At 41.8% G+C, this 23,236-nt stretch overlaps 2 protein-coding genes across 5 annotated transcripts in view; one reads left to right on the top strand and one right to left on the bottom strand.

Annotated features, from left to right (window-relative positions):
* The first annotated feature begins 212 nt into the window (after window positions 1–212).
* Window positions 213–12,475, top strand: GTF3A (general transcription factor IIIA). The gene is made up of 9 exons (XM_003797639.3): window positions 213–608; window positions 2,076–2,176; window positions 6,565–6,661; window positions 7,058–7,146; window positions 8,188–8,261; window positions 9,642–9,722; window positions 10,255–10,484; window positions 11,427–11,486; window positions 12,226–12,475. The coding sequence occupies exons 1-9, from the start codon at window positions 213–215 to the stop codon at window positions 12,391–12,393; spliced, it is 1,296 nt and encodes a 431-aa protein (XP_003797687.1). The 3' UTR covers window positions 12,394–12,475.
* Window positions 12,435–23,236, bottom strand: part of MTIF3 (mitochondrial translational initiation factor 3) — a 13,404-nt gene continuing 2,602 nt past the window's right edge. For 2 of the 4 annotated variants that reach the window (XM_003797623.3, XM_023517756.1), the window contains exons 2-5: window positions 19,414–19,478; window positions 16,182–16,642; window positions 13,592–13,749; window positions 12,435–12,680 (exon numbers count right to left, since the gene is read on the bottom strand). In XM_003797623.3, coding sequence (XP_003797671.3) covers window positions 12,462–12,680; window positions 13,592–13,749; window positions 16,182–16,641 — 837 coding nt within the window. In that variant the 5' untranslated portion in view covers window position 16,642; window positions 19,414–19,478 and the 3' untranslated portion in view covers window positions 12,435–12,461. Of the gene's footprint in view, window positions 12,681–13,591; window positions 13,750–16,181; window positions 16,643–19,413; window positions 19,479–19,644; window positions 20,275–23,236 lie in introns of those variants that run through there. The other 2 variants (XM_023517758.1, XM_023517757.1) reach the window with 2 other exon arrangements.

Raw genomic sequence — 23,236 nt, 5'->3', positions numbered from 1 at the left:
ACAGTCTAGTTTAAATTATGTAAGTCTAGTACTTTCTAGATTCTAGAAGGTGGTGGCTCATGGTAAACAAGTCACGCGTAAGGAATGCCTCAGATTTTGCGCCGCCTGCCTGCAAGGCGCGAACAGTTCCTCTGCAGACGCTGCGATCCCCCCTCTCACGCACCGCTGGAGAGTAGCAGGACGCCGCTGGAGCTCTAGGCGCTTGCGCGGACATGGCGCCGGCGTGGGGCGGGGCCTGCGTCAGCGCGCCTGTGCTCCATGCCCCGCCCCTAGGACTGTCCTCGCGGAAGTGTTCCGGGATCGCGCGTCAGGTGCGCCTGGAGCGGTGGGTTGGGCACCCTGGTTCGCTTCACGTGGCTCCGCACTTGGCCGCGTGCCGAGGCGAGGGCCGCGGAGACTTGGGCGTCCTGGAGGATTCGGTCTCAGTCGCCGAGGCGGTATCGTCCCTGACCCTTGCAGATGTGTTCGTCGCGGTAGATGAGGGCCCGGCCCTGCCTCCGCCGCCTCCCGCGCATACCAGGAGGTTCATCTGCTCGTTCCCAGACTGCAGCGCCAATTACAACAAGGCCTGGAAGCTTGACGCGCACCTGTGCAAGCACACTGGGGAGGTAACGAGATGTGGAGCCCAGCCCTGGGACTAGGGAGCGCGGTGGCTCACCAGGTGGGCGTGGCCCGGGACGGCATGTGTCCCCGGGGCAGCCACTGCAGTCGTGCCCAGGGCACAAGGCCGCAGGCCCCTCTGTGTGATATGTTCGGCTCTGGCACCCTGGACTTAGAGAAGGAACTGAGGAAGTGGACAAAAATTCTAGGACCTTCGTGTTGGGACCGCGGCGTCGTTGCCACGAGTTCAAGGCTTACCAAGCAACCATTTCCCCATTTTTGATTTTGAGTCTTGGCCAGACATGCACCTTACCATAGTCTGTAAAGACGAATACGTGTTGATGGCTCACTACCACCAGAAACCTAACACGTGCCAGGGGTTGTCAGCCTGGAAAATGTGGAGTCATCTTTGTCGTCCCAAATCCCACACAGTTATTAAATACTAAGTACCTACTGACTCAACTGGAGCTGCTTGAGGTTCCGTGGCTCTGCTCCAGATGTACAGCTCAGTCCTCCTGCCCACTGGCTTTGCTTCTAGTTATCTCATTGAGGGCCTGGTGGTATGTTTTCCTTAGATACACAAAACCGGTTATTTGGGGGACATGTCCCTATAGTTCAAAATGGAGTACCTCCTCCCAACTCCTCGGTCTCAAATCTCAAATGGTGGTTGCAGTTAGGAATATGAGCTGGTTTTTGGTTGTGCCCTGGCACAGGTGAGCTTTTTTAGATGTGTGACGCATTTTCCATGCCTGATACTCTCTTAGCACAGACTTAGCACAGGGCTTGTTCAGGATGAGGCAGAACCTGCTTGTTCCTCTGCCCTAGCCTTTCTCAAGAACAGTGGTTCTCAACCTTCCTAAGGCAGCGACCCTTTAATACAGTTCCTCATGTTGTGGTGCTTAGCAACGAAAATAATTTTATGGTTGAGGGTCACCACAACGTGAGGAAGGGCATTAGGAAGGTTGAGAACCACTACTTTAGAAGTAGTGGAGGATCTACACAGACAGGCCATGCTAACCAGAAAGTAATCTTGCAGGGGGGTTGTTTGGAAGCCTGATGACTGGTTACAGATGTCCTCAAACTACAGCCCGCGGTCCACATGCAGCCCGCCTAGGACATTTATCTGGCCCGCTGGGTGTTTTTGCTGCCACTGCCTCTCCTGCTTAGCAGCTGACTCGTCCCAGGGCCGGCAGTCTGGCCCTCCAACAGTCTGAGGGACAGTGAACTGGCCCCCTGTTTAGGAGCAGGTTAACAATGGAGTGAAAATCTGTGGCAACATGGTGAGAATGGGTGATATTTATGTTTTGTAACTTCATGCAGGAAAACCTTGCCTTGGTGTAGCAGGTGCTCAATACATTGAGTGGAGACCATCTCTAGACAAGGAGTCTGGGGCTTTACTTACTAGACACTTTAAGCTTTTAAATAATAATCAGAATTAATAACTAGTAACATGTTTTTTCTTTTCTTCACAATAGAGACCATTTGTTTGTGACTATGAAGGGTGTGGCAAAGCCTTCATCAGGGACTACCATCTGAGTCGCCATGTCCTGATTCATACTGGAAAAAAGCCATTCATGTAAGTGGTGGACTCTTTAGGATTTTGAAACAGGCTGTATTTGGCATACAGACTTGATAAGAAGATTGATTCATAAGATGAAGAATGTCCCCCTCACCCACAAGCCCCTGAGGCCACACACCAGTCTCAGTGTCGTCATAGAGCAACAGGTGCCCTGGTCCCACTGCAAGACAACTTTGCGGTCAGGGGTTGACGGGCTGAGCTCCACCACTGTGCCCACGCTGCCCTTGCTGCCATCCTGTTGGCCCCACTTCCAGCCCACGCCACATACCACATGCATGCCTACCTGCACACCATCCTGGGGGTCTGGGTCCATGGTGGGCGGGGCTGCTCAGGTACCTGAAGGCAAAGGGCACCCTCAGGGCATCTGGAGGCCATAGGAAAAGACATGTGGGCCCAGGAGGAATGAGGCTAGGGGTGGGCAGGAGGACAGGTGCAAGTGCCCAGGGACTGGGAGATAATGAGCATGCTCCTAGAGACCCAAGACCAGCCCGGAGGGAGTGTGGAGGTCAAGGTCAGGAGCCACCACAGTCTGGCCCAAGGGCTCAGCAATTAGACCTGACAGAGATTCTGAGCACCCAACTGTACTGGTGGGTCCCATACTGGGTGGGCAGTACAGTCAGCCACCAACATTAATTTGTTTAGAAATTAATGGCTCTATCTCCAAAAAAATAAAATAGAAACTAATGGGTTTGAATTGTAGATATCAACATGGAAAGTGAGGCAATAAAGCTTCCAGAAGAAAACAAATAAACAAAAAGGATGAAGAATGTGAAGCTTCATTCATTCTCCTATATAAGAGCAGAATAGATTTTGAATGTATGAAAGAGAATAGGGGCTTTTTGGGTCATTTGTAATAATAAACTCAGGAGTGTAATAAACTCAGGAGTGAGTTAATCTGAAGTTCTCTTGAGTTTGCATCCTCTCATCTCTCGTTAAGATACATAGAAAACAAATCAAGCTTAAAGACACATAGTTCCATCAACCTTCCTAATGCCGCAATGTATTTTCATTGTTACAAAGGGGTTGTGACCCACAAGTGGAGAACTGCTGGACTAGATGGAAATCGTTCCCGGGAAAGATCTTGGCCCAGAGTTGTCAGGGTCTTTATGAACAGCCCATTCTTAATAAGCTACTGGTATCAGAAATATAAGCAAGAAGTAGAGCTTTTAATAGTTTATCTTGTGTTTCTTTGAATTAGGCCTTTGCACCACTAACAGACAAGTTTTAATTTATTCTACCAGGAATTGCTGATTATATCTCAGAGGGTGGAGATACTGCTTTCCTATGAGCTAATTCTTTAAGACAGTGGATCTCAAATTTAAGGGGTATCAGCATTACCTGAAGAGCTTGCTAAAACACTGCTGGACCCACCCCAGCGTCTGATTCAGTGGGCGTGGGATGGGGCCAGGGAGTCCATTTCTAGCAAGTTTCCAAGTGATGCTAATGTTGCTGGTCTTGCTTACATACTTTGAGAAACACTAAAATGTTCCAAAGAACATACAGTTTTCACTGAAAATCAGAACATCTGTAATAGATGAAAGCTGTATGCAAGATACCTTATCAGGAAATAACTGTATAGCACTTGGTTCAGATATTAGGTTTTGATAATCATAATTTCATTCTGTGAGACAGTTTTTTGAGCAGTAAGGTTTTCTAATAACCTACGTTGAATTTCTTTCAGGTTAGAGGTGATAATAAATGTGAAGTGTCTCAGGTCTCACAAAAGTCCATTCTGAGGGAGGTGAATTCTTGACACAGGACAGACCTCACTATCACTTTTCCATGTGGAGAGCCGTCTCCTCAGTGGCAGTCACACCAGGCCCTATCTTCACAGCAGCTAGCCAGTGGGAATGGGGCAAAGACTGGAAATGGCACATGTCTTTATTTCAATTCCTGTTCAAGTGCATAGTGTGTCATCAAAACGAGTGACTCCAAGGGAAGCTTATTTTATTTCAAAATATAGTTCAGGTAAACTAGACCAGCAAGGAAAAACTAAAGTGGTCTTCAAAATAGCATTGAGATATGTCTTTGACTTGGAAGTTCAGTTTGGGGAATTCAGAGATGGACCACACCTGCATTAAATGTATCTACAAGGTCAGATGCAACAGCATTAATCGTATCATAATGCTAGAATCAACCCATATGCTCATCTGTACAGACAGGCTAAAGTATATCAGCACAGTGGAGTACTGTACAGCTGGAAAAAAGAAGACAAGTGCTGACTGTGAAACCATGAGAAAATTGCCAGGGCACGCCAATCAGAAAACCAAGGGACAGCAGAGTCCTCTAGCGTGGGCTACTTTTCTGTGTGTTAAAAAGCTGCAGGGGACATGCTGGGTGGGCAGGAAGAAAGTATCTTTGTATTTGTTCCTGTTTGTATAAAGAAACCCCAGGAATGACATAATAAAATTAAAAATGTCAACATCTGTATTGAGAGCAGTAGGCGAGTGGGGTAGGGGCAGGAAACACTGCAGCTGGGGAAAGCTCCACAGTGACTCTCCCAGCTCACACTCTCAGTCTTTGTATCAGGCTGCTTGCTGGACTGTGCTACTTAGTTGTCTTTCTGGCTTCCTAAATTCCACATAGCCAAAAATCCTCCCAGTCCACACTGAGCTCACCTTTCTCTTTGGTCTTTTCCCTGTTCTTGTCTGGGTAGGTGGCCAATTGTCCAGTGACCCACAGCAAAGATAAGGCAGCTCCCTGGACTCATCCTTCCCTCCCATCTCCTATAACAAGTAGGTTATCAGTTCCAGTAACTTACCCTCAGACCCTCCCTGCTCCACTGTGTTATCTTCAGCCCCTGCTCCTTGCTTGAACAACTAAAGAGTGTTCTCTGCCTGCCAAAGGGCCTCGCCCATGGTACCCTCCAGGGTGCTTCCCTATGTAAAGCTGTGCAGTGGTTTCAAATACTGCTCACATAGGAAGCCTGGTGAGCTGTACACCCTGTGTGATTGGTCCTTTTCTGCTTATCTTGCCCCATTTGCTTGATTCAGGCATGAAGTCATGGTGTAGTACACCCCTACTCTGCAAGGTTTCCAGGGTCTTTCATGCCCCTGTGCTTGTCTTTGGTTCCCTTCAGGACTCTTTCTGGCCCTGTCCTCCTGCCCCACACTCCTATTGGGTTTGGTGTCTGGGTCTGTATCAGGGTTAAGCCAGGAATGACAGGAAACCTACAGTACCAGAGAGGCTTAAATATGGTGGACTCTTTCTCTTGCATGACTGAAATACAGAGGGTAAGGGGGCTGGGGCTCCCTGTAACTGGTCCACCATCCTCATCGTGAATCTTTTCCCTCTTTGTCTGAGAAGCCTGTTGGGGCCCAGCTGTTGCATGAGCATTCTAGCTGGCAGGGAGGAGGAAAGGGCACAAGAGGTGTGTCTCCTTTTTAGATACTTTGTGGGCGTTGAGCAAGATGAGTGGAGCTAGCCACATGGTCACTCCTAGTTGCAAGGGAGGCTGGAGAAAGCTTTTTCTGTTGGTCACCTGCCCGTGTACCACTCAGTGTTTTGTCCCTGTGGTAGTGGGGATTTCTGGTGAGCCCTGCCATAATGCCCCTCCCACTGTCTTGGTCCTTCTCCACCTGGCTCTGGGGCTAACACGTACCCGATATGAATGTTGTTCCTTGTTATCATGGAGCGATAATAATGAACACCAAGGAACCTGGAGTAAAAAACCTACATGAAGAATTGAGCCTCCCCCTGCTTTATCCCTCAGGCTTAGGAAGACTCTTAAAAAAAAACTTATTTAAAAAACAAACAACGAAACTTCACAAAGGATTTAGATCATTCAAGGCCCAGGTGCTGAGACAAGGGAAACTGGAATGGCTTGGTGATAGGCCGGGGTGGGGGTGGGGGGTAATAGTTCATGGTTCTGCTTAAAGTATCTATTTTACCTCTAATGAGAAGCGGAAACCAATTTGTTTTTTAGGTCTTTTTAGAAATATAGTTTATAGTGACATTTCAAGCAAAATTATGGTTGTCAGATTCTAAGCTGAGAATAATTTAACTTACGCATGATTAAAGAGTAAGCAGGGTTTAGGCCTTTGAGACGAGTATTTTCACCTTCCCTCTGCCCAGTGTATAACGATGCATGGTGCAGTGTGCTTAATTTCAAACGCCTAGCATGAAAAAGCATCTTGTTACATGATAGTCACATCAGGTAGTGGGGGGCCTGCCTGGGAGGCGCTTACCACTTTGGAATTTGCCCAGGGCTGTTTCATACAGGGTGTCCATAAAGTTCTTGTGCAGTTTAAAATGGTTGTCTATCTTCTGGACACCCTGTACTATTCTTTGGCATAATTAGCTTTTATAAAGTGGGAGGGTACATGCATCTTAAAACTTCTCTTCCCTTGGTTTGTTAATATTTTGATGTATATTACTTTCTGTAGTTGTACAGCTATTGGCTGTGACCAAAAGTTCAACACAAAATCAAACCTGAAGAAGCATTTTGAACGCAAACATGAAAATCAGCAGAAACAGTACGTGGTAAGTATGACTTAAATGTTTAAGATTTTCAAGTATTTTTCAGAAAACTTCAGAAACTTCGTATGTTTCTGAAAGTTTTCATCCATCATATTTTCCTGTCAAATATCTGAATTTAGTCTTCTCTAGCTGTCACCATAAAGGTTTTATTTGGAAGCAAACATGGTGTGAATTAAAGTGTAGTATTGAGAGAGGACCTCAACTGAAACATTTTTGCTTTTTCAAGTGTCATTACTCCTAAAGCTTCTTGAGATAAAGTAGAAGTTGACAGTAACTAAATGAGTTGAAAGTAGCAGTTATATAATCTCCACAATGTTTTTATCTTGAGAAGATTCTGTTATGAACTGTGGTGGTTTTTAAAATATTTTTCTCAGAGACTAACAAGTATCTTCTGAACAGTGCAATTTTGAAGGTTGTGAGAAGACCTTTAAGAAACATCAGCAGCTGAAAACCCACCAGTGCCATCATACCAATGAACCGCTATTCAAGTAGGTAACTCACATGGCTGAAAATCTCTTACATGCTGGGCATGGATGAGATGGAAATGCAAAAATTGGAAACAAGGGTTCTGGAACAGTTCCTGATCAGTGTTTTCCTGTTACCGTGCCCTGCATATGCATGCTTATATATAGGGGCATTTTAATTTTGCTTTTGTTTCTCTAAAAGAAATATGCATTTCAAAATAATTTGGAAGATTATTACAGTTGTAATTAAGCTTGAAGGGAAGGCTAAAAGATGACTCATCTATTCCAAGAGAGCCTATTTAAGTATGTGAAACGTCAGTATGAAGACACTCACTCTTTTCTTGCAGAACAAAAAACAAAAGTAATTGGCTTCAGCCTGCAATTAGAGAGGGACTAAGTGCAGGCTGGACAGACCGGACTAGACCTGGAAGGGGCTGGCACTCAGGCTCCTATGGATGTCATTACTCCTAAAGCTACTTGAGATAAAGTAGTTTACCATGTCTCTGAGTTGCTGTGGTGACCATGCCTGCTGCCTGTCCTTGCTGTGAGTCTGCCACTTACTCTTCGTTCCGCAGATGGCATTAGAGCAGAAGTGCATGTGCCTTTTCCTGTGCACCTGGGGCTCATGTGTCTATTGCTGTATTCTCAGATCACACAACCCCTGTGCAGTTTCAGTAGGAAAACAAAACTAGATAGGAGCGAATTAGAGTGGCAGTGTTTACTTAAGCCAAGTCAGATAACCTCGTGGACTGTCTTCTCTGTAGCCATGAAAGCAGAGTGTATTTTCATCTCTATACAGATGGAAATAGTGTTTAATTTGGTTACATAAGCAAAAGAGTAACATGACTGTTCCCTCTCAAATGGTGCATTTTGGCCCAAGGCTGGCCAAGTAACTTGCATTTCACTTATGACTAGTTCGACATTTTAATCTTATTTTTATATGATGGGTTTGGTTGTGGGAAGAGGCAAGACTTTGGTGGGAGAATTAGGACAAAGTACCATTTACCCTAAGTGGAATCCTCTTTGAGAATGGACTGGTTAATACTTCCTGTGTCGCTAACACAGATGTACCCAGGAAGGGTGTGGGAAGCACTTCGCCTCACCCAGCAAGCTGAAGCGACACAGCAAGACACATGAGGGTAGGTATGGACAGCCCTGGTGTGCTGACTTTGAGGGCCATGCTGAGTACTTGGTGCCTGCTGGTCTCTTTCAGGGTCATATTGAGAAAAAGGAACTCCGTAGGCATGGGGCCATCCCTGTGCCTATTCATTTCTTATAGTCTTGTCGAGAGAGGCCCCATGTGTGTGTTTTACTCCTGTCACTGCTGTGCAGGGTGCCTGGTTACACTTGATGCTTGTGAACATGTTAGTACTCCAGCCAAGGCTTTGCTCCTTCAGTTTGTTTTTAACCTCTTCTATTTCCTGCCATTCTTTGCTTGTTGGCTATGCAACAAACTTGGATAATAGTTTATAGTTTTCAGAGTCACCAGATGTCACTTTTTTTTTTTTTTTTTTGAGACAGAGCCTTAAGCTGTAACCCTGGGTAGAGTGCTGTGGCATCACAGCTCACAGCAACCTCCAACTCCTGGGCTTAGACAATTCTCTTGCCTCAGCCACCCAAGTAGCGGGTTGGCCCACCACAATGCCTGGCTATTTTTTGGTTGCGGTGGTCATTGTTGTTTGGTGGGCCTCGGCTGAATTTGAACCCACCAGCGCTGGTGTATGTGGCTGGCGCCTTAGCCGCTTGAGCTACAGGCACTGAGCCCAGATGTCAGTTTTTTAAAAAAAGACTTGATTAACTGCTTGAATCTATTCTCTGTTTCCATGAAGGGTTTTTGACATCTCTAATTTCCCAGGTCCTAGAATTTATGTTTTTCTGGTTTTTTGTTTGTTTGTTTTGAAAGACACTGGTAGCTGAGAATGAGAGGCAGTCACCTTTTTAGTTTCTAGTTAGGGAAATTCAGCCTGCCTGTTACAGTGACTGATGAATCCAATTTTGGTGCTTTGACATGTGTTCAGGGTTTTTCTCTGGGTTCCAGTTTATTTTCTTCCTTAGCTGTACTCAGCTTCTTTGTACAGTGGGCAAACTGCTAGAGGGCAAGACTAGAGGAAGTCGGGGGTGGGGATGTGGGGGGGGGTGGCACTTTACTACATTTCAATTGTCTGCTAAGAGCAAGGCACTGTAGAACACTTGCAAAACTCAAACACAGAGCAGACAGGAAGAAGGGAACTGAGACTTGGAGACACGGGATTAAAGCAGCAGGGCGTCTGTACACAGCACACCCAACATCTGAGAACAGGAGAAGGAAAGGCATCTGTCTTGCTAAGGTAAAAAAACCCTAATGTGAAGCACCTGCTATGCAGTTGTTTGGTTTTGTTGTAACATAAACCTTTAACAGGATGCTGTCAGGTGGGAAAAAATTACATAGGCCAGAAAGTTTCGTTTCTAGTTATGGTCAGTGTTCACACTGGGTATTCATAAGCAATGTACTCATCTTTTTTTTTTTTTTCCTCAAATAGGCTATGTTTGTCAAAAAGGATGTTCTTTTGTGGCAAAAACATGGACAGAACTTCTGAAACATGTGAGAGAAACCCATAAAGGTGAGACAGGCATGAGTGGAATGCTATAGACTCCCGCCCCTACAAAACTCAGCACTTTTATAAAGGGAAATGCCAACTGTGTGGCAACCTGTACGAGGTTTTGTGACATGCTAGGTACTATGGCTGTAGGATGGATGAGCAAGGCTGCACTGGGTCTCTCGGAGCCACTACCACCATGCAGCCTCCACAGGCTCTGGCAGTCTGCATTGAGGCCATCCTGGGAGCACTAGTGTTCTGCAGGAAACACCGTCCTACTGATCATATTGGATGACAAGAAAGGAAACCAATGTCTCTTTCATTTTCTCACCTAACAGTCACCACACTGCAAGCCTCTGCCCCTTGTCAAGTGAACAGCAACTGTGTATAGTGTAAGAACTTAGGAGAATTGACAGAGTTTTCTAAAACTGGGGTCACGTTTCTCAGGAATTTCTGATTTGTGTATAATGGTGAGGCTTGAGGCATTGAATGTTACTTAGAATTTTTTTCTGAATGGTGATATAGGGATGTTAGTTAAATGTGTCTGTTCCCACAGAGGAAATAACATGTGAAGTATGCCAGAAAACATTTAAACGCAAAGATTATCTGAAGCAACATATGAAAACTCATGCTCCAGAGAGGGATGTGTGTCGATGTCCAAGAGAAGGCTGTGGAAGAACCTACACAACCGTGTTTAACCTCCAAAGCCACATCCTCACCTTCCATGAGGAAAGGCGCCCCTTTGTGTGTGAACATGCTGGCTGTGGGAAAACATTTGCAATGAAAGTAAGTGCTCGCCCTCATTCACCATCCTGTAGTCTGTGCTGTGACACTGGAGCCCTGGACTCTACACCTTACACTCTTGCTTCAGCTGGTTGGTTCTTAACTAAAGGCTGTGGAACACCCAGCTTTGCCAAGCCCAATTGGTCTCAAGGGGTGGTCCTGGTCCAGGAGTGTCAGTTGAGAACTTGTTGACAGTGGAGACTCACAGCTCCACCTAGTCTGCTAAATCAGAAACTCAGAGTAGGAACAGAATCTGTTTTAGCAACCCCTTTAGGGGATTCTTATGCTTTCTCAAGGTGAGAACCAGTGGCCTTGGCATCATACCCCCACCACCTAGGGACTGGGAAGGGGCACCAGCAGCAAGGAGACCAGGGAATACAGAACTGTGGGATCTGCTCCAGGCCTCGGCAGACGGCCAGAACATGGCATGCAATGGAGGGGCCTGTGCAGTTCTGCACACTCAACTCTGGGTGGTTCTTACCATGAATCTTAAGACCGGAAAGAGAAGGCTCACTCAACAGCGGTCTAAAATCATCAGAAAACAACAGGGAGCTGATGGTAGTTGGCTTTATTGTCAAGGACAAGATGCTGGTCAGATTTCCCACCTGTGTCTATGAACACTGCTTAGACAGATGCAGTTAAAAAGCCTCCTCCTGCTTGGACTAGTTCACTTATAGGTCCCCCCCCACCTTACAAAAGAACTAAGAAGCCAATGCTGGTTGGGAGTACATAATGAGTCCTTAGAAAAAGTAATGATTTAAGTCCAGGATTTGAGAGAAAAGTCCTACTTTAGCTCTGGTGGGGGAATTAAGAGTCAAATCCCTCAACAAGCACATAACAGAAAGAAGGTTGACAGTTTCAAATAACTCATGGAGTTTTCATGTTAATAGACACCAAATGTCAAGTGTTTTTAAAATGTAACATTTTCTTTTTCTTTCATTATAGCAAAGTCTCACTCGACATGCCATTGTGCATGATCCTGACAAGAAGAAAATGAAATTCAAAGTAAGTTGGAACTTCTTGGGCTATTTCTTTAAAAGAGAAATTATTTGGAACCAGATAGGAGCTGGGCATACTGGCTCAGGCCTGTAATCCCAGCACTCTGGGAGGATCTTTTAAGGTCAAGAGTTTGTTAACAGCCTAATCAAAAGCAAGACCCCATCTCTACCAAAAACAGAAAAAAAACAGGCAGTGCCTGTGGCTCCCTGAGTGGGGCACCAGCCCCATATACTGAGGGTGGCGGGTTCAAGCCCAGCCCCAGCCAAACTGCAATGAAAAATGGTCAGGCGTTGTGGCGGGTGCCTATAGTCCCAGCTACTCAGGAAGCTGAGGCAGGAGAATTGCCTGGGCCCAGGAGCTGGAGGTTGCTGTGAGCTGTGTGACGCCAAAAAGAAAAGAATAAGAAAAAAACTAGTTGAAAGTGGTAGTGTGCATCTGTAGTCCCAGCTACTTGGGGGCTGAGGCTGGAGGATCACATGAGCCCCAGAGTTTGAGGTTGCAGTGAACTATGAGGAGAACCATTGCACTCTAGCCAAGGCACCAGAGTGAGATTCTCTCAAAAATACAATGAGATAGAATCTGTTTGGAATATTTTCAATTACTATATGAGTCTGCACTACTATTAAAGACTTGTCTTATAAAGGAATGTTGTATACTATACCTGCTGGTACATAAAACTATTATAAAATTAATTCAGATAATTTTGATTCTGATCTCTAATTGCCTATCTTTTTTATTCTCAAAGGTAAAAAAATCTCGTGAAAAACGAAGTTTGGCCTCTCGTCTCAGTGGCTATATCCCTCCTAAAAGGAAACTAGAAGAGCAGGGCTCATCTTTGTCTAAAAATGGAGAGGCGCTGAGCTGTATGAAAGACCAGGTGCTCTCAACAGTTGCAATACTTACCCTCAACTAAATTATCACATTGCTTTGTTTAAAGGGCTCAGTAATTTTCCTTCAGAAGCATGTTTTTCTTTATTAAAATCACAGATGTAAAACATTTGATTCTTTATCATTTCCATGATCTTTTTTCAAAGTGTCTCTTTTCTGGGTCTCCTCAGTTTCTCTATATCCGTCCTCTTCCTTTTTGGTCAGAGGACAGAGAACACACATTAAAGCTTTTCCTCCTTTAGTAGCTTGTGGCTTGGATGAGAAGGTAGCTATTCCAGGCATAGTCTCGAGTATTTGATTAAATATCTCCTCCTAAAAAAGGAAAACATCCAAAGATTAAAATAAGTATCTTTGATGCTTTCTAGTGTTAATGCTTTAATACCCATAAAACTCTTAACATTCTTGAATTGCTATTTAAGGGATTAGCATCAGTTCACACATACCTGGTCAAGCTGACTGAAATCTGTACAGTAACTTTCATGTAACTGAAGTGATGCACTGTCAAAGCTTTTTATAGTCTTAGATCTCCACTGTCATGGCACTGAGGGGCTACATTGCATTCCAGACTGCCCTCTCCCCAAAACAAGTACAAAGCAGGGGTTTGGGCATTGGCATAGTATTATCCTGAAAATTGTTAGCTCAGTGCAGTTCCCAACACTCACTAACACAGAGTCACGGGGTAATTTAAAAAAAAGACCTGGGCTCAAATTCTTCTTCACCTGGGACTAATCACCTAGTGATTATTCCATGGAGATAGTGTTCAAAACCACTGGATTAATGCTACCTTTAGTGGGTGATAAAGTTATCTGACTTTAACAGTGAAATAAGATACTCTACAAGCTTATCCTGGGCTTTTAAACTGATAAATACTTTATAGAAGACAGTTTGACCACACGGCTTTTCATAAATGCAAAGTGGAAACGAACTTAAAAGATGAGTCTGTAAAGTCGCTAGCTTTCTTATTTAATGTTTAGTCTACAATTTGTAAAACAAATTGCATATAGCTTTTATATTATAAAATATAAGTTTTCACATGGCAAAATACACTATAATGGAAAATGCATACACAGTATGTTTATGTTTTGAAAACAAGCTGATAACACTGGGTAGATTTACCAGTCATTTTTCGTTGCCTTGAAAGTCTTCAGATTTTTTACAACTATAGTTTTAGGTGGGAAAACAAACCAAAAAGAAACCAGTCAGTCATACTTGCTTTTACTTACCATTTTATTTTCTGGCTCATCTGTGTTCTTCCCTTTCTTTATAGTAATTTGAACTTTGAATTTTTTTTCAATCCAATGCTGAATCTGTTTATTCTTTGTGTCCAAATCATGTTGCCCAATATTTGAAGAAAAAGTTAGCTCCTTCATCAGGGTTGGTCCTAGTTCAAAACAGTGACATTTGGGGCAGGGCTATTATTGATGAGTCTACTATGAATCCTGACCTTTCCATATCACTTCACAGAATATTCAGTTACCCTCTACTGGTGCTCTCCTAAGACTCTGTTTCACAGACCAGTAAACACTTGATTAAATGGGAGTGATAAACATAAAGGTACTCATTTTTTACCTGCCAGGTAAGGGTATTTAAAATCTGAAATACTTCCATTTATTGTTAACCATCATTGGATGAAAAAACATAAAAAGAATGGTTGTTTAAAAGAATCAAGTTTAGCGTTATGATAAACTTAATTTCTCCCATTTTTCTTTCTGATATGAGCCAGTGTTTGGGGAGTCCTCGTCTTATCCATCTTTTCTGATGCTTTCCTTGGTATAAGGGGTCAGCCAGACTCTTGTCAGCCAGGGAAGCTCCCTATGTCTTGTGTCCACAACTTCTGTCTCCAGAAGTCCCACCTACTCAACAGGGAAGGAACAGACTGCTCAAGAAAGATACTGGGACAATTGAAAGTTTTCTGATGGGGAAGTTAGACCTCCGCAGATGAACTAATGGTCTACAGGGAAAAATTTAACTTTAGAACAAATGGAAGAAAAGATAGACTAGTTTATGACTTCAGGATAGGGAAAGGAGTTCATTATGAAAAAGACTGATTATTCTCCCATCTCAAAAATGCAACTGTGTAATAAAGTAAAAAATACATTTGGGATAAGATGATTGTATTACAACACAGAGCTAATAATCAGGAAGAAAAAGCACCTAAAAAAAAAAAAAAGAAATATGAATAGACAACTCAGAAAAATAAACCTAGATGGTGAAAAGAAATACAAATTAAAACAAGACACGGTTTCTCACCATTAGCATGACAAATCTAGAGTACCAAGTGTGGATGAGGATGTCGAAAAAATTTCATACACTGCCGAGGAAAACACTTTGACCCACTTAGTTTCAGAGACCCTAGACCAGTGATTTTTCAACCAGTATGCTGTGAGAGGATCTCAGGTATACCACAAAAAATTTTAAAGATTGTTAATTATGTTACTTTCAAAAGAAAATCAAAGCACAGTAAGTATATTCTTTTTTTTTTTTTTTTTTTTACTTTTTTTTGATCAACATAATTTAAGTGTGCCATAGAAGTTTTAACTATAGGTCGAAGTGTGCTGTGAGGTAAAAAAGGTTGAAAATCACTGGGCTAGAGTATGCACCTGTGTTCATAATAAAAACTGGACGTAAGCCCAATGTTCATGGAACTGGATTAAATTTATGATATATTCTTATGAAGACATAGGTAATAACACATTATCTATGCCTATTATATAAATATGGATAGGAATTTGAAAATGATAGTACTCCATTTTTTTGTACAAAATAATAAATACTGTTTACAAATACACCTGGAGTTTAACAACATGGCCTGGGTCTACACACTGAATGCATGAGTGGGCAGGGGCACCTCTGGGCAGGACAGATGGGAGAAGAGAATGTATAAGACAACTTTTTCTATAATGTTTTGTTTAAAAAAATTGAAAGTACAACATTAACACTTGCTCATTTTGGAAGATAGGTAATGTGTTTATTATCTTTTCCTGTATGCCTTTTAATTTCCAAAATAAAAATTATTTTTAAAAAAGTCTTCTTATTCCCCATGATTACTCTCTTCTGAATATTTTTTTGTTTTCTAGTGAACCTCATTAATGTGGGGTCACAAAACTGGCCAGATAACATGTGATTTTCTCAAGGTGCAGAAGCTCATGATGGCAACACTGGGGCCCTGTCTGACTCCTATCCCCATCCCCTATCTATTGAACAGTCTCTCAGAATCAGCACTTTTTAGGAACCATAAAAAATACCTTCACTTAACATACAACTCATGGCTTCTGTGAGGGTTAAATGACAAGTGTCTCATGAGGTACTGTAAAAGAATACTTTGACATGAAAGACACTCTATGAATCACTTTAGAGTTTAAAAGGTACTTCTAGATAATTAACCAAACACCTCCTCTTTAGAGATGAAGTGGGAAAAACACCCAGGACAGAGCTTAAATGAGTGGCCCAGGATAGGGCAAGGAATTTGAAACCATCCCTTGGAGTCTCATTCCCTTTCCCCCCCAGCTACTCTGCTCTAAGGACAAGGCTGGAGAGGGAAAAGAGCTTCCCTCATTTTGGTTTGTTCACCTTGTTTCTCCTTCATTTTACACAGGATTAGAGGAAGGGACAATGGGTAAGGTTTTTCCTTGAGGAAAAACAAAAAACGGAATAGAAATAAGGGGTGGAAGGAAAAGGGAGACACAGGGTGGCAGCACCACGAATCTGCCAATTTCTTGTTTCCCCAAAGTCACACGCACCATGTAAATACCAGAATTTAAACTGCAGATTTAAAGTCCTAAAGGATCAAGGGTCAAACAGCAAAGTCCCTACCTATTTTGGGCCTAGCCTTCTCCCTGTCTCTCAGCCTTAGTCGTTCTTCGTGAATCTGTATCCCTGTCATCAGCTGGTACTGCGGTGGCTCCGTGTTGGCATCCCTCACAACCAGCCTCAGGTCTCGCTCGTCCAGGAGTCTAATCACATCTGCTCGGTGCATGTTTCCCAAATCATTGCCCTTCTCATCCAGTACGTGAATAATTCGGGCACTAATTTTTCTTCCAATGTTACTGAACAATGTTCCATCCTTTTTTTTCTTTTTTCTTTCATCCTGGATGTCTTCAACAGTGCTAAAAGCCTTTGCATGACCTAGAAAGGCCAGCCGTGGGGTAGGAGCAGTAGAGGACCACCATACTGGTGCTGTCTTTTGCACAATGTGTTTTCCAAAACATCCAATGCAATTGTTTTCAGTCTTTATAGTTTGTAGAGTTAACCTATTTAGAAAAAGGGCAGCCATCCTAAGAAAGTAGAAAGAAAAGTTCATTAAAATTCAGTCACTTACTCCTGTGGTCTGATACTGTGATGTGTGTGAGGCTGCACAGACTACATTATCTGTTAAGTGCTAAGGAGATGCTGTTCCCTGGACTACCAAATTCATGCAGAGGAAACCTGTACCACTAAGGTGGACTATCAGTCACCTTGGTCAGGTGGCACTGCCCCCAGCACAAGTGGTTATTAGAATAAGCCAGATTTGCACAGTGCTTTGGTTTTCCATTTTTTTCTTCTGTATACACAATCTCATCTGACTATTTTTCTTTCTTTCTTTCTTTCTTTTTTTTTGAGACAGAGCCTCAAGCTGTCCCCCTGGGTAGAGTGCCATGGCATCACAGCTCACAGCAACCTCCAACACCTGGGCTCAAGCGAGTCTCCTGCCTCAGCCTCCCAGGTAGCTGGGACTACAGGTGTCCGCCACAACGCCTGGCTATTTTTTGGTTGCAGCCGTCATTGTGGTTTGGCAGCCAGGGCTGGATTTGAACCTGCCACCTTAGGTCTATGTGGCCGGCGCCTTAGCCACTTGAGCCACAGGCGCCGAGCCCATTTGACTATATTTCCTATAAATCTTTTAGCACCAACTCCAAAAGCAGATATCATCTTGAGAGTTTATGAGAATGTAGCATATAAAATGATTGGTGATTCATAAACACCAATGCATAAAACTTTAGTATAATTAACTGTTAACAATGTATCAGTGCAGTATCTCACGATATACAAAAGATAAGAATACTATGGAAAAGAGGCCTCTCCAAGAAAGAAGCTGACCCACTGAAAGAAGTAACTGAGACTGTGAAAAAGGAAATACTCTGACATAAACTGAAGTGCCAGCCTCAAAAACTATAAACATTTTTCAGGTATTACTGCCAAATGTTAATGGCAACATATATGATGACAGCAGTTTTACTTCATGGCAGTAAAGATCTATACTTCCTAAAGATCTATAGGAAATATAGTCAAATGAGCACTGACTTGGAAGCACTTACAAATTGTACTTTGATTTTTTTAAATTACACTTCTCTCCTTCCACTCACGCATTTAGTAAATCTTAGAGGCACAGGTTGAAGGAGTGTTGACAGGACTTGTCATCTCATCTAGGGTATGCCAAGTAACATTACAGAGTCAAGAACTAAAAGAGGTGTGACTTGTTGGAGGAAAGAGGAAAAAAGGTGTCTTCAGTAGTGCTTCTTAAAGAACAGTCCCTGTGCCACCTGTATGAGAATCACCTGGGTGTTTAAAACTGGAACTTTCCTCTGGTCCCTAGCTTTGAACCTACCATGCTGTATGACCCACTGATGCCTCAACCCCTCATGTTGAAAAGTGATATGAAAAAAAAATACAATAAATTAAAGTGATGAACAAACAGTGTACTTCCATCCTTATCTAGCTTGCTAACACTCAACGCCCACACTGACAGTTCTAGCTCTAATCTCTGCCACTTAGAGCATTTAATGCCTACCCAGCATTTCCACCTAGGTATGCAATAGTCATCCCAGAGTTAACGAGTCCAGAATTCACTTCAGAATCTCCCACACCAAACCTGCTACGCCCCTCAGTCTTCCCTGTCCTAGGCTGGGGTGCAGTGGCATCATCATAGCTCATCACAGCTTCTAGCTCCTGGGATCAAGCGATCCTCCTGCCTCTGTCTCCCAAGTTATAGGCGTGCCTTCCCATACTCCCATCTCAAAATGCAAAATTCTTTTCAAACAAGTAAGCCAATAAACAAAAATACTAGACGTAAGGAAAAGATGGAAAGAAATGTATTAAAACCCTGGTTATTTGAGGTTCGAGACAAAAGTGATTTTCCCCTTATCTTTTCTAATCATCATTACTTCTCAAATTTTTATGAGTACTATTTTTATACTTGTAAATAAATTCTACACATATTTGTTTATAAAACAAAGACTATTTCAGCTTTAAAAACCATTTCTAAGGAGAGAAAAAGGGAAAGGAAATGAGTAGAAAAATACTGCAACAATGTTTTCTAATTCAAAGCCTTTTACCATTATTCAAATTTAATTTTAATTTAAAAAAGCTTCAAATTTTCTTAACTTATACAGTAGACAAAATAGTTCATTGCAATTCAATTTTACTACTACTTAAATTTTGGCTTTAAATTAGCAAAGTTGAAAATACACGTTACTTCAAAATAGGCCCTTAAAAATAAAAATTCCTATGATATTAAATTTGAATTATAAATGCCAACATAAATTCAGAAGTTTAAAACCTTTTATTGGCAAACTTCAAACTCCTACAGCACAAACAGCATAACAAACAGCACGTGCCTAGCTTGTTTCATCTGTGCCTTCAACCATCTCCCTTCCCAGCTACCCAGGAAGTATTTCAAAACAAATCCTATTATATCAGTGAATACCACAGTTTGTATCTCTAAGAGGCATGATTTTAACTTTTTAATAATCACAATAACATTATCCCAATTAATAACTGTTCCTTTCTATCATCAAATACCTAGTTTTCAGATTTCCCTGATAGTGTTGTAATTTGTTTGTTTACATGTCATTTCCAGTTTGGCAGCATGAAGAGACTCCCACTGGTCAAATTTGGTATAATTTAAACATAAAAGAGTAATGACTGTAATTCATTTCAACACACTAAATATGCAAAAATCTATGAAAATGATAGTTTGCCACAACTGCATGTGGCTGATACTCTAATTCCTTACTTTGAAAATTGGTAAATTGGTAATTAAACAAAACGAACTAAGCTTTTATCCTACCTTTTTAAGAACTGTAATCATCCCCACTTGATGAGGAAAAGCTCTTCTTCACAGAAGAATGACAGCTAATAAAAGGAAAAGCAAAGTAAACACAATTAGAAAATTACCATTTGGCCATCTCCAAAGAAATCACTGATTAATGTAACAGTAGATGTGAAAAATTATTAGGCAGAAAGCTGACGCCAAAGGGTCACCCACAGATGACTTGCAGACGGAAGAAAAAAAACATACTTTGCCAAGGAGACAGCTGTCTGCCACCATCTTAATCAAAGGTCAAACTCAGCATCTTCAATGATGGGACAACTGGCCATCCCAGCAGCTCCCTCCTGATGTGAAGCCACTCACAGTGCACCAAACCTATGAAGCGGCCTTGCCAAGAGGCTGACCCTGAGCCTGAAGCAGTGTCAGGGGCTGGCTTCCGGTTTCCAGAGGATACAAGGGCCAGGCTCAGGGAGAAACAAATTAGAGGACTCTACAAGGTGTCTTGTTCCAGATCCAGATTGTGGGACAAGACAACTGGCTTGTTACCTAAAAAAGTCAATGTCATTAGGGATAAAAAAGGGTATTCACACATAAAATGCTGAAAAGGTATGTTGGGAATGAGGGGTAGAATCTGAATAGGGACTAGGTATTAGGTACTGTTAGAGAAGCACTGTCAATTTTCTTAGGTGAGAAAATGGAATTCTTAGGGAAGGAATGCTGAAGTATTTAGGGTAGTGTCAGGACATGTCAATTACTTTGAAAAGGTTCAGCGGAAAATATAAAGTTAGACAATGCAATTATGGCAACATCTGCTGAACCTAGGTTATGGTTATATATGTGTTCAGTTATTAGTCTTTCCACTTGTGTGTTATTTTTCATAATTAAAAAGTTTTTAAAAAACCAATCAGGCCAGACATGGTAGCTCACTCCTGTAATCCCAGTACTTTGGGAGACCTAGGTGAGACGATCACTTGGGCTCAGGAGTTCAAGACTGTAGGGAAATAAGATCTCGCCACTGCACTCCAGCCTAGGTGACAGAGCAAGGCCCTGTGTCTAAACACAAACAAACAAAAACGAACAAATAGCCTACAGGGAAAAAAGCTCACTTCACTAGTCATGGCAATATGACTACTTAGTCTGCGCAGTTCTAAATTTCACCGTAACTTAATATTATACATTGGTACTCTGGCTTTGTACAGCTTTACCAAAGTTTCAAGCCTGTGACTAAGCAACCTGTAAGTAAGGAACCTTATAAACTTAAAATTCTAAATTATTCTGTGATACAAATCACCTTTATTTTTCCATCTAGTTTTCATCAAACCCAAGTCTAGAAGTATCTCATCATCATAAATGGTGATGATATCAGTTTGAGATAATCAGTTTGATTATCAGTATGTATAATTTCTTGCTAATAAACAGAAGTTCACACAACTATACTGTGGCAAGGTTTCTCAGAAACTAGAGGCCTGTCAGCATCATTTGGGGGTGTTTCTCAAAGCACAAGTATTTCTTCTCCGGTAAAGAACCACTGGGTTAGGACCAAAAAAAAAAAAAAAGAGAGAGAGAGAAATTTAAGAAAATGAGTAATAAAACATTATAATGTAAGTTGTTCAAAGGTAGTTTGAGGCAGGATGTTTGAGATTACCCTTAACCTTTAAAGGCTAATGTAAAACAGGAAGCAATGTTCTCTGACAAACGTCTTTGCTACTTCTGTCAGATAAATAATACTAAATTCAACAGACAGACCAGCAGTCTCAATCAAAATAAAAATGCTGGCTCGGCGCCTGTGGCTCAAGCGGCTAAGGCGCCAGCCACATACACCTAAGGTGGCGGGTTCGAATCCCCAGCCCAGGCTCGCCAAACAACAATGACGGCTGCAACCAAAAAATGGCCAGGCGTTGTGGCAGGCGCCTGTAGTCCCAGCTACTGGGGAGGCTGAGGCAGGAGACTCACTTGAGCCCAGGAGTTGGAGGTTGCTGTGAGCATGATGCCATGGCACTCTACCCAGGGGGACAGCTTGAGGCTCTGTCTCAAAAAAAATAAAAATAAAAAAATAAAAATGCTATGTTCTTAGGATGATATTGGTGCATCTGCTGTACTCTTACTCCCACAACTATACTGTCTCTGAGACATCCATAATATCCTAAAAGCCAATTATCTTAACATCAGTTTACTTAAAATGCACAATTTTATATAATAAGATGCCCATTTATGATTTGATGACCACTCAGACCTTAACAGAATCAGGCCGTGCTGCATGAGTCTGCATCTACCCATAGCTTTAAATTTAATAGCTGACTCCACACTGTAGAAAGAAACCCATAATTTCTTTTTATTTATTCCTTATTTACTGCAGACTGGATCAAAACTCCAAGACTTTCCTAGGATGATATAAGAAAGAAAGAATGCCAACGGCATCATTCCAAATGTATATAATACAGTTATTTTGATTTATGATCCACATACTCCATAAGAAACTGAAATTATTTAAATAGTAGCCATAAAGTAGGAAATTATGAAATAAATATGTGGCTATCTCCATATGCTACACAGTTCATGTGAGCCTACAGTTGTGTTCATTTATTTTCATATTACTCTTCAGTTGTCTAAAATAAACAACATTCTTTAAAGGACTATACTCCCCAACATCTTGTTATGAAAGTTAAACATATAGAAGAATTTTCTGTTAAACACAAAAAAATGTGAAACTTTACAGTGAGTACCCACTGCCTATTACCTAGATTCTATACTTAGTGTTTTTATTCTTGCTTCACTTATCCGTGTACTCCTCTTTCCATTCATTTTGCTTACATTGTTTTTGCTTTTTTTTTTTTGGCTGGGGCCGGGTTTGAACCCGCCACCTCCAGTATATGGGGCCGGCACCCTACTTCTTGAGCCACAGGCGCTGCCCCATTTTGCTTAAATTTTGATACATTTCAAACTAAGTGGCATACAGTAGTACACTTCATCCTCAAATACTTCCTCAGCATCTATATCATTAACAAGAGTTTAATATTTAAAATTAAATTTTTTCTTTTGATATAAAATTTACACGTAATGAAATGTACAAACCTTGAGCATTTGATCAATAAATTTTGACAAGTACTTACATTTCTGTAACCAAAACCCCTATCAACTTGTACAACATCACTACCATCCCTGAAAGTTGCCTCATGCCTCCTCCAAGTCAATCCCCATCCCTACCCAGAGATAACCATTGTTCTGATTTTTTCCATCATAGTCTGTTCTAAGACATCATAGAAATAAGACTGAACAGTATATATATTTTGTTGTAAGGCATCTCAGAGATACAATGTTTTCAAGATGTATCCATGTTGTATGTATCATTAGTTTGTTCCTTTTTACTTTGGAGAAGTATCCTCCTAGTATATGAACATACAGCAGTTTTTAAATCTAGTTTTCTGTTAACGAACACCCATGCTGTTTTCAGTTTTTGGCTATCATGAATAAAGTTACTGTGAACATTCTTAAACCAAAAAAAAGGTGACAATTACTGCTCCAAAGGTCAGCTGTATTCCCTGTATAATACAATATTTTCCATTTTCCTGAAGGTACTGATAACATATTTGTAAAGAAACTTCTTGGAATACAATTTAAATATGTGGTTTAGAAAATATAATCATGAGGGGTGGATGGGAAGTTCTGCACTATAAGAAATTAAATTGCTTACATGCATTTTATTTTTTTTTATTTATTTTTTTATTTTATTTTATTTTTTTTGAGACAGAGCCTCAAGCTATCCCCCTGGGTAGAGTACTGTGGCATCACAGCTCACAGCAACCTCCAACTCCTGGGCTCAAAAGAGTCTCCTGCCTCCGCC

Source organism: Otolemur garnettii, unplaced genomic scaffold (assembly GCF_000181295.1).
Source record: "Otolemur garnettii isolate 467f Iridium unplaced genomic scaffold, OtoGar3 scaffold00120, whole genome shotgun sequence".
Taxonomy (NCBI): domain Eukaryota; kingdom Metazoa; phylum Chordata; class Mammalia; order Primates; family Galagidae; genus Otolemur; species Otolemur garnettii.
The sequence above is the reverse complement of the archived record's forward strand: the minus strand, read 5'-3'. Positions and strand labels throughout refer to the sequence as shown.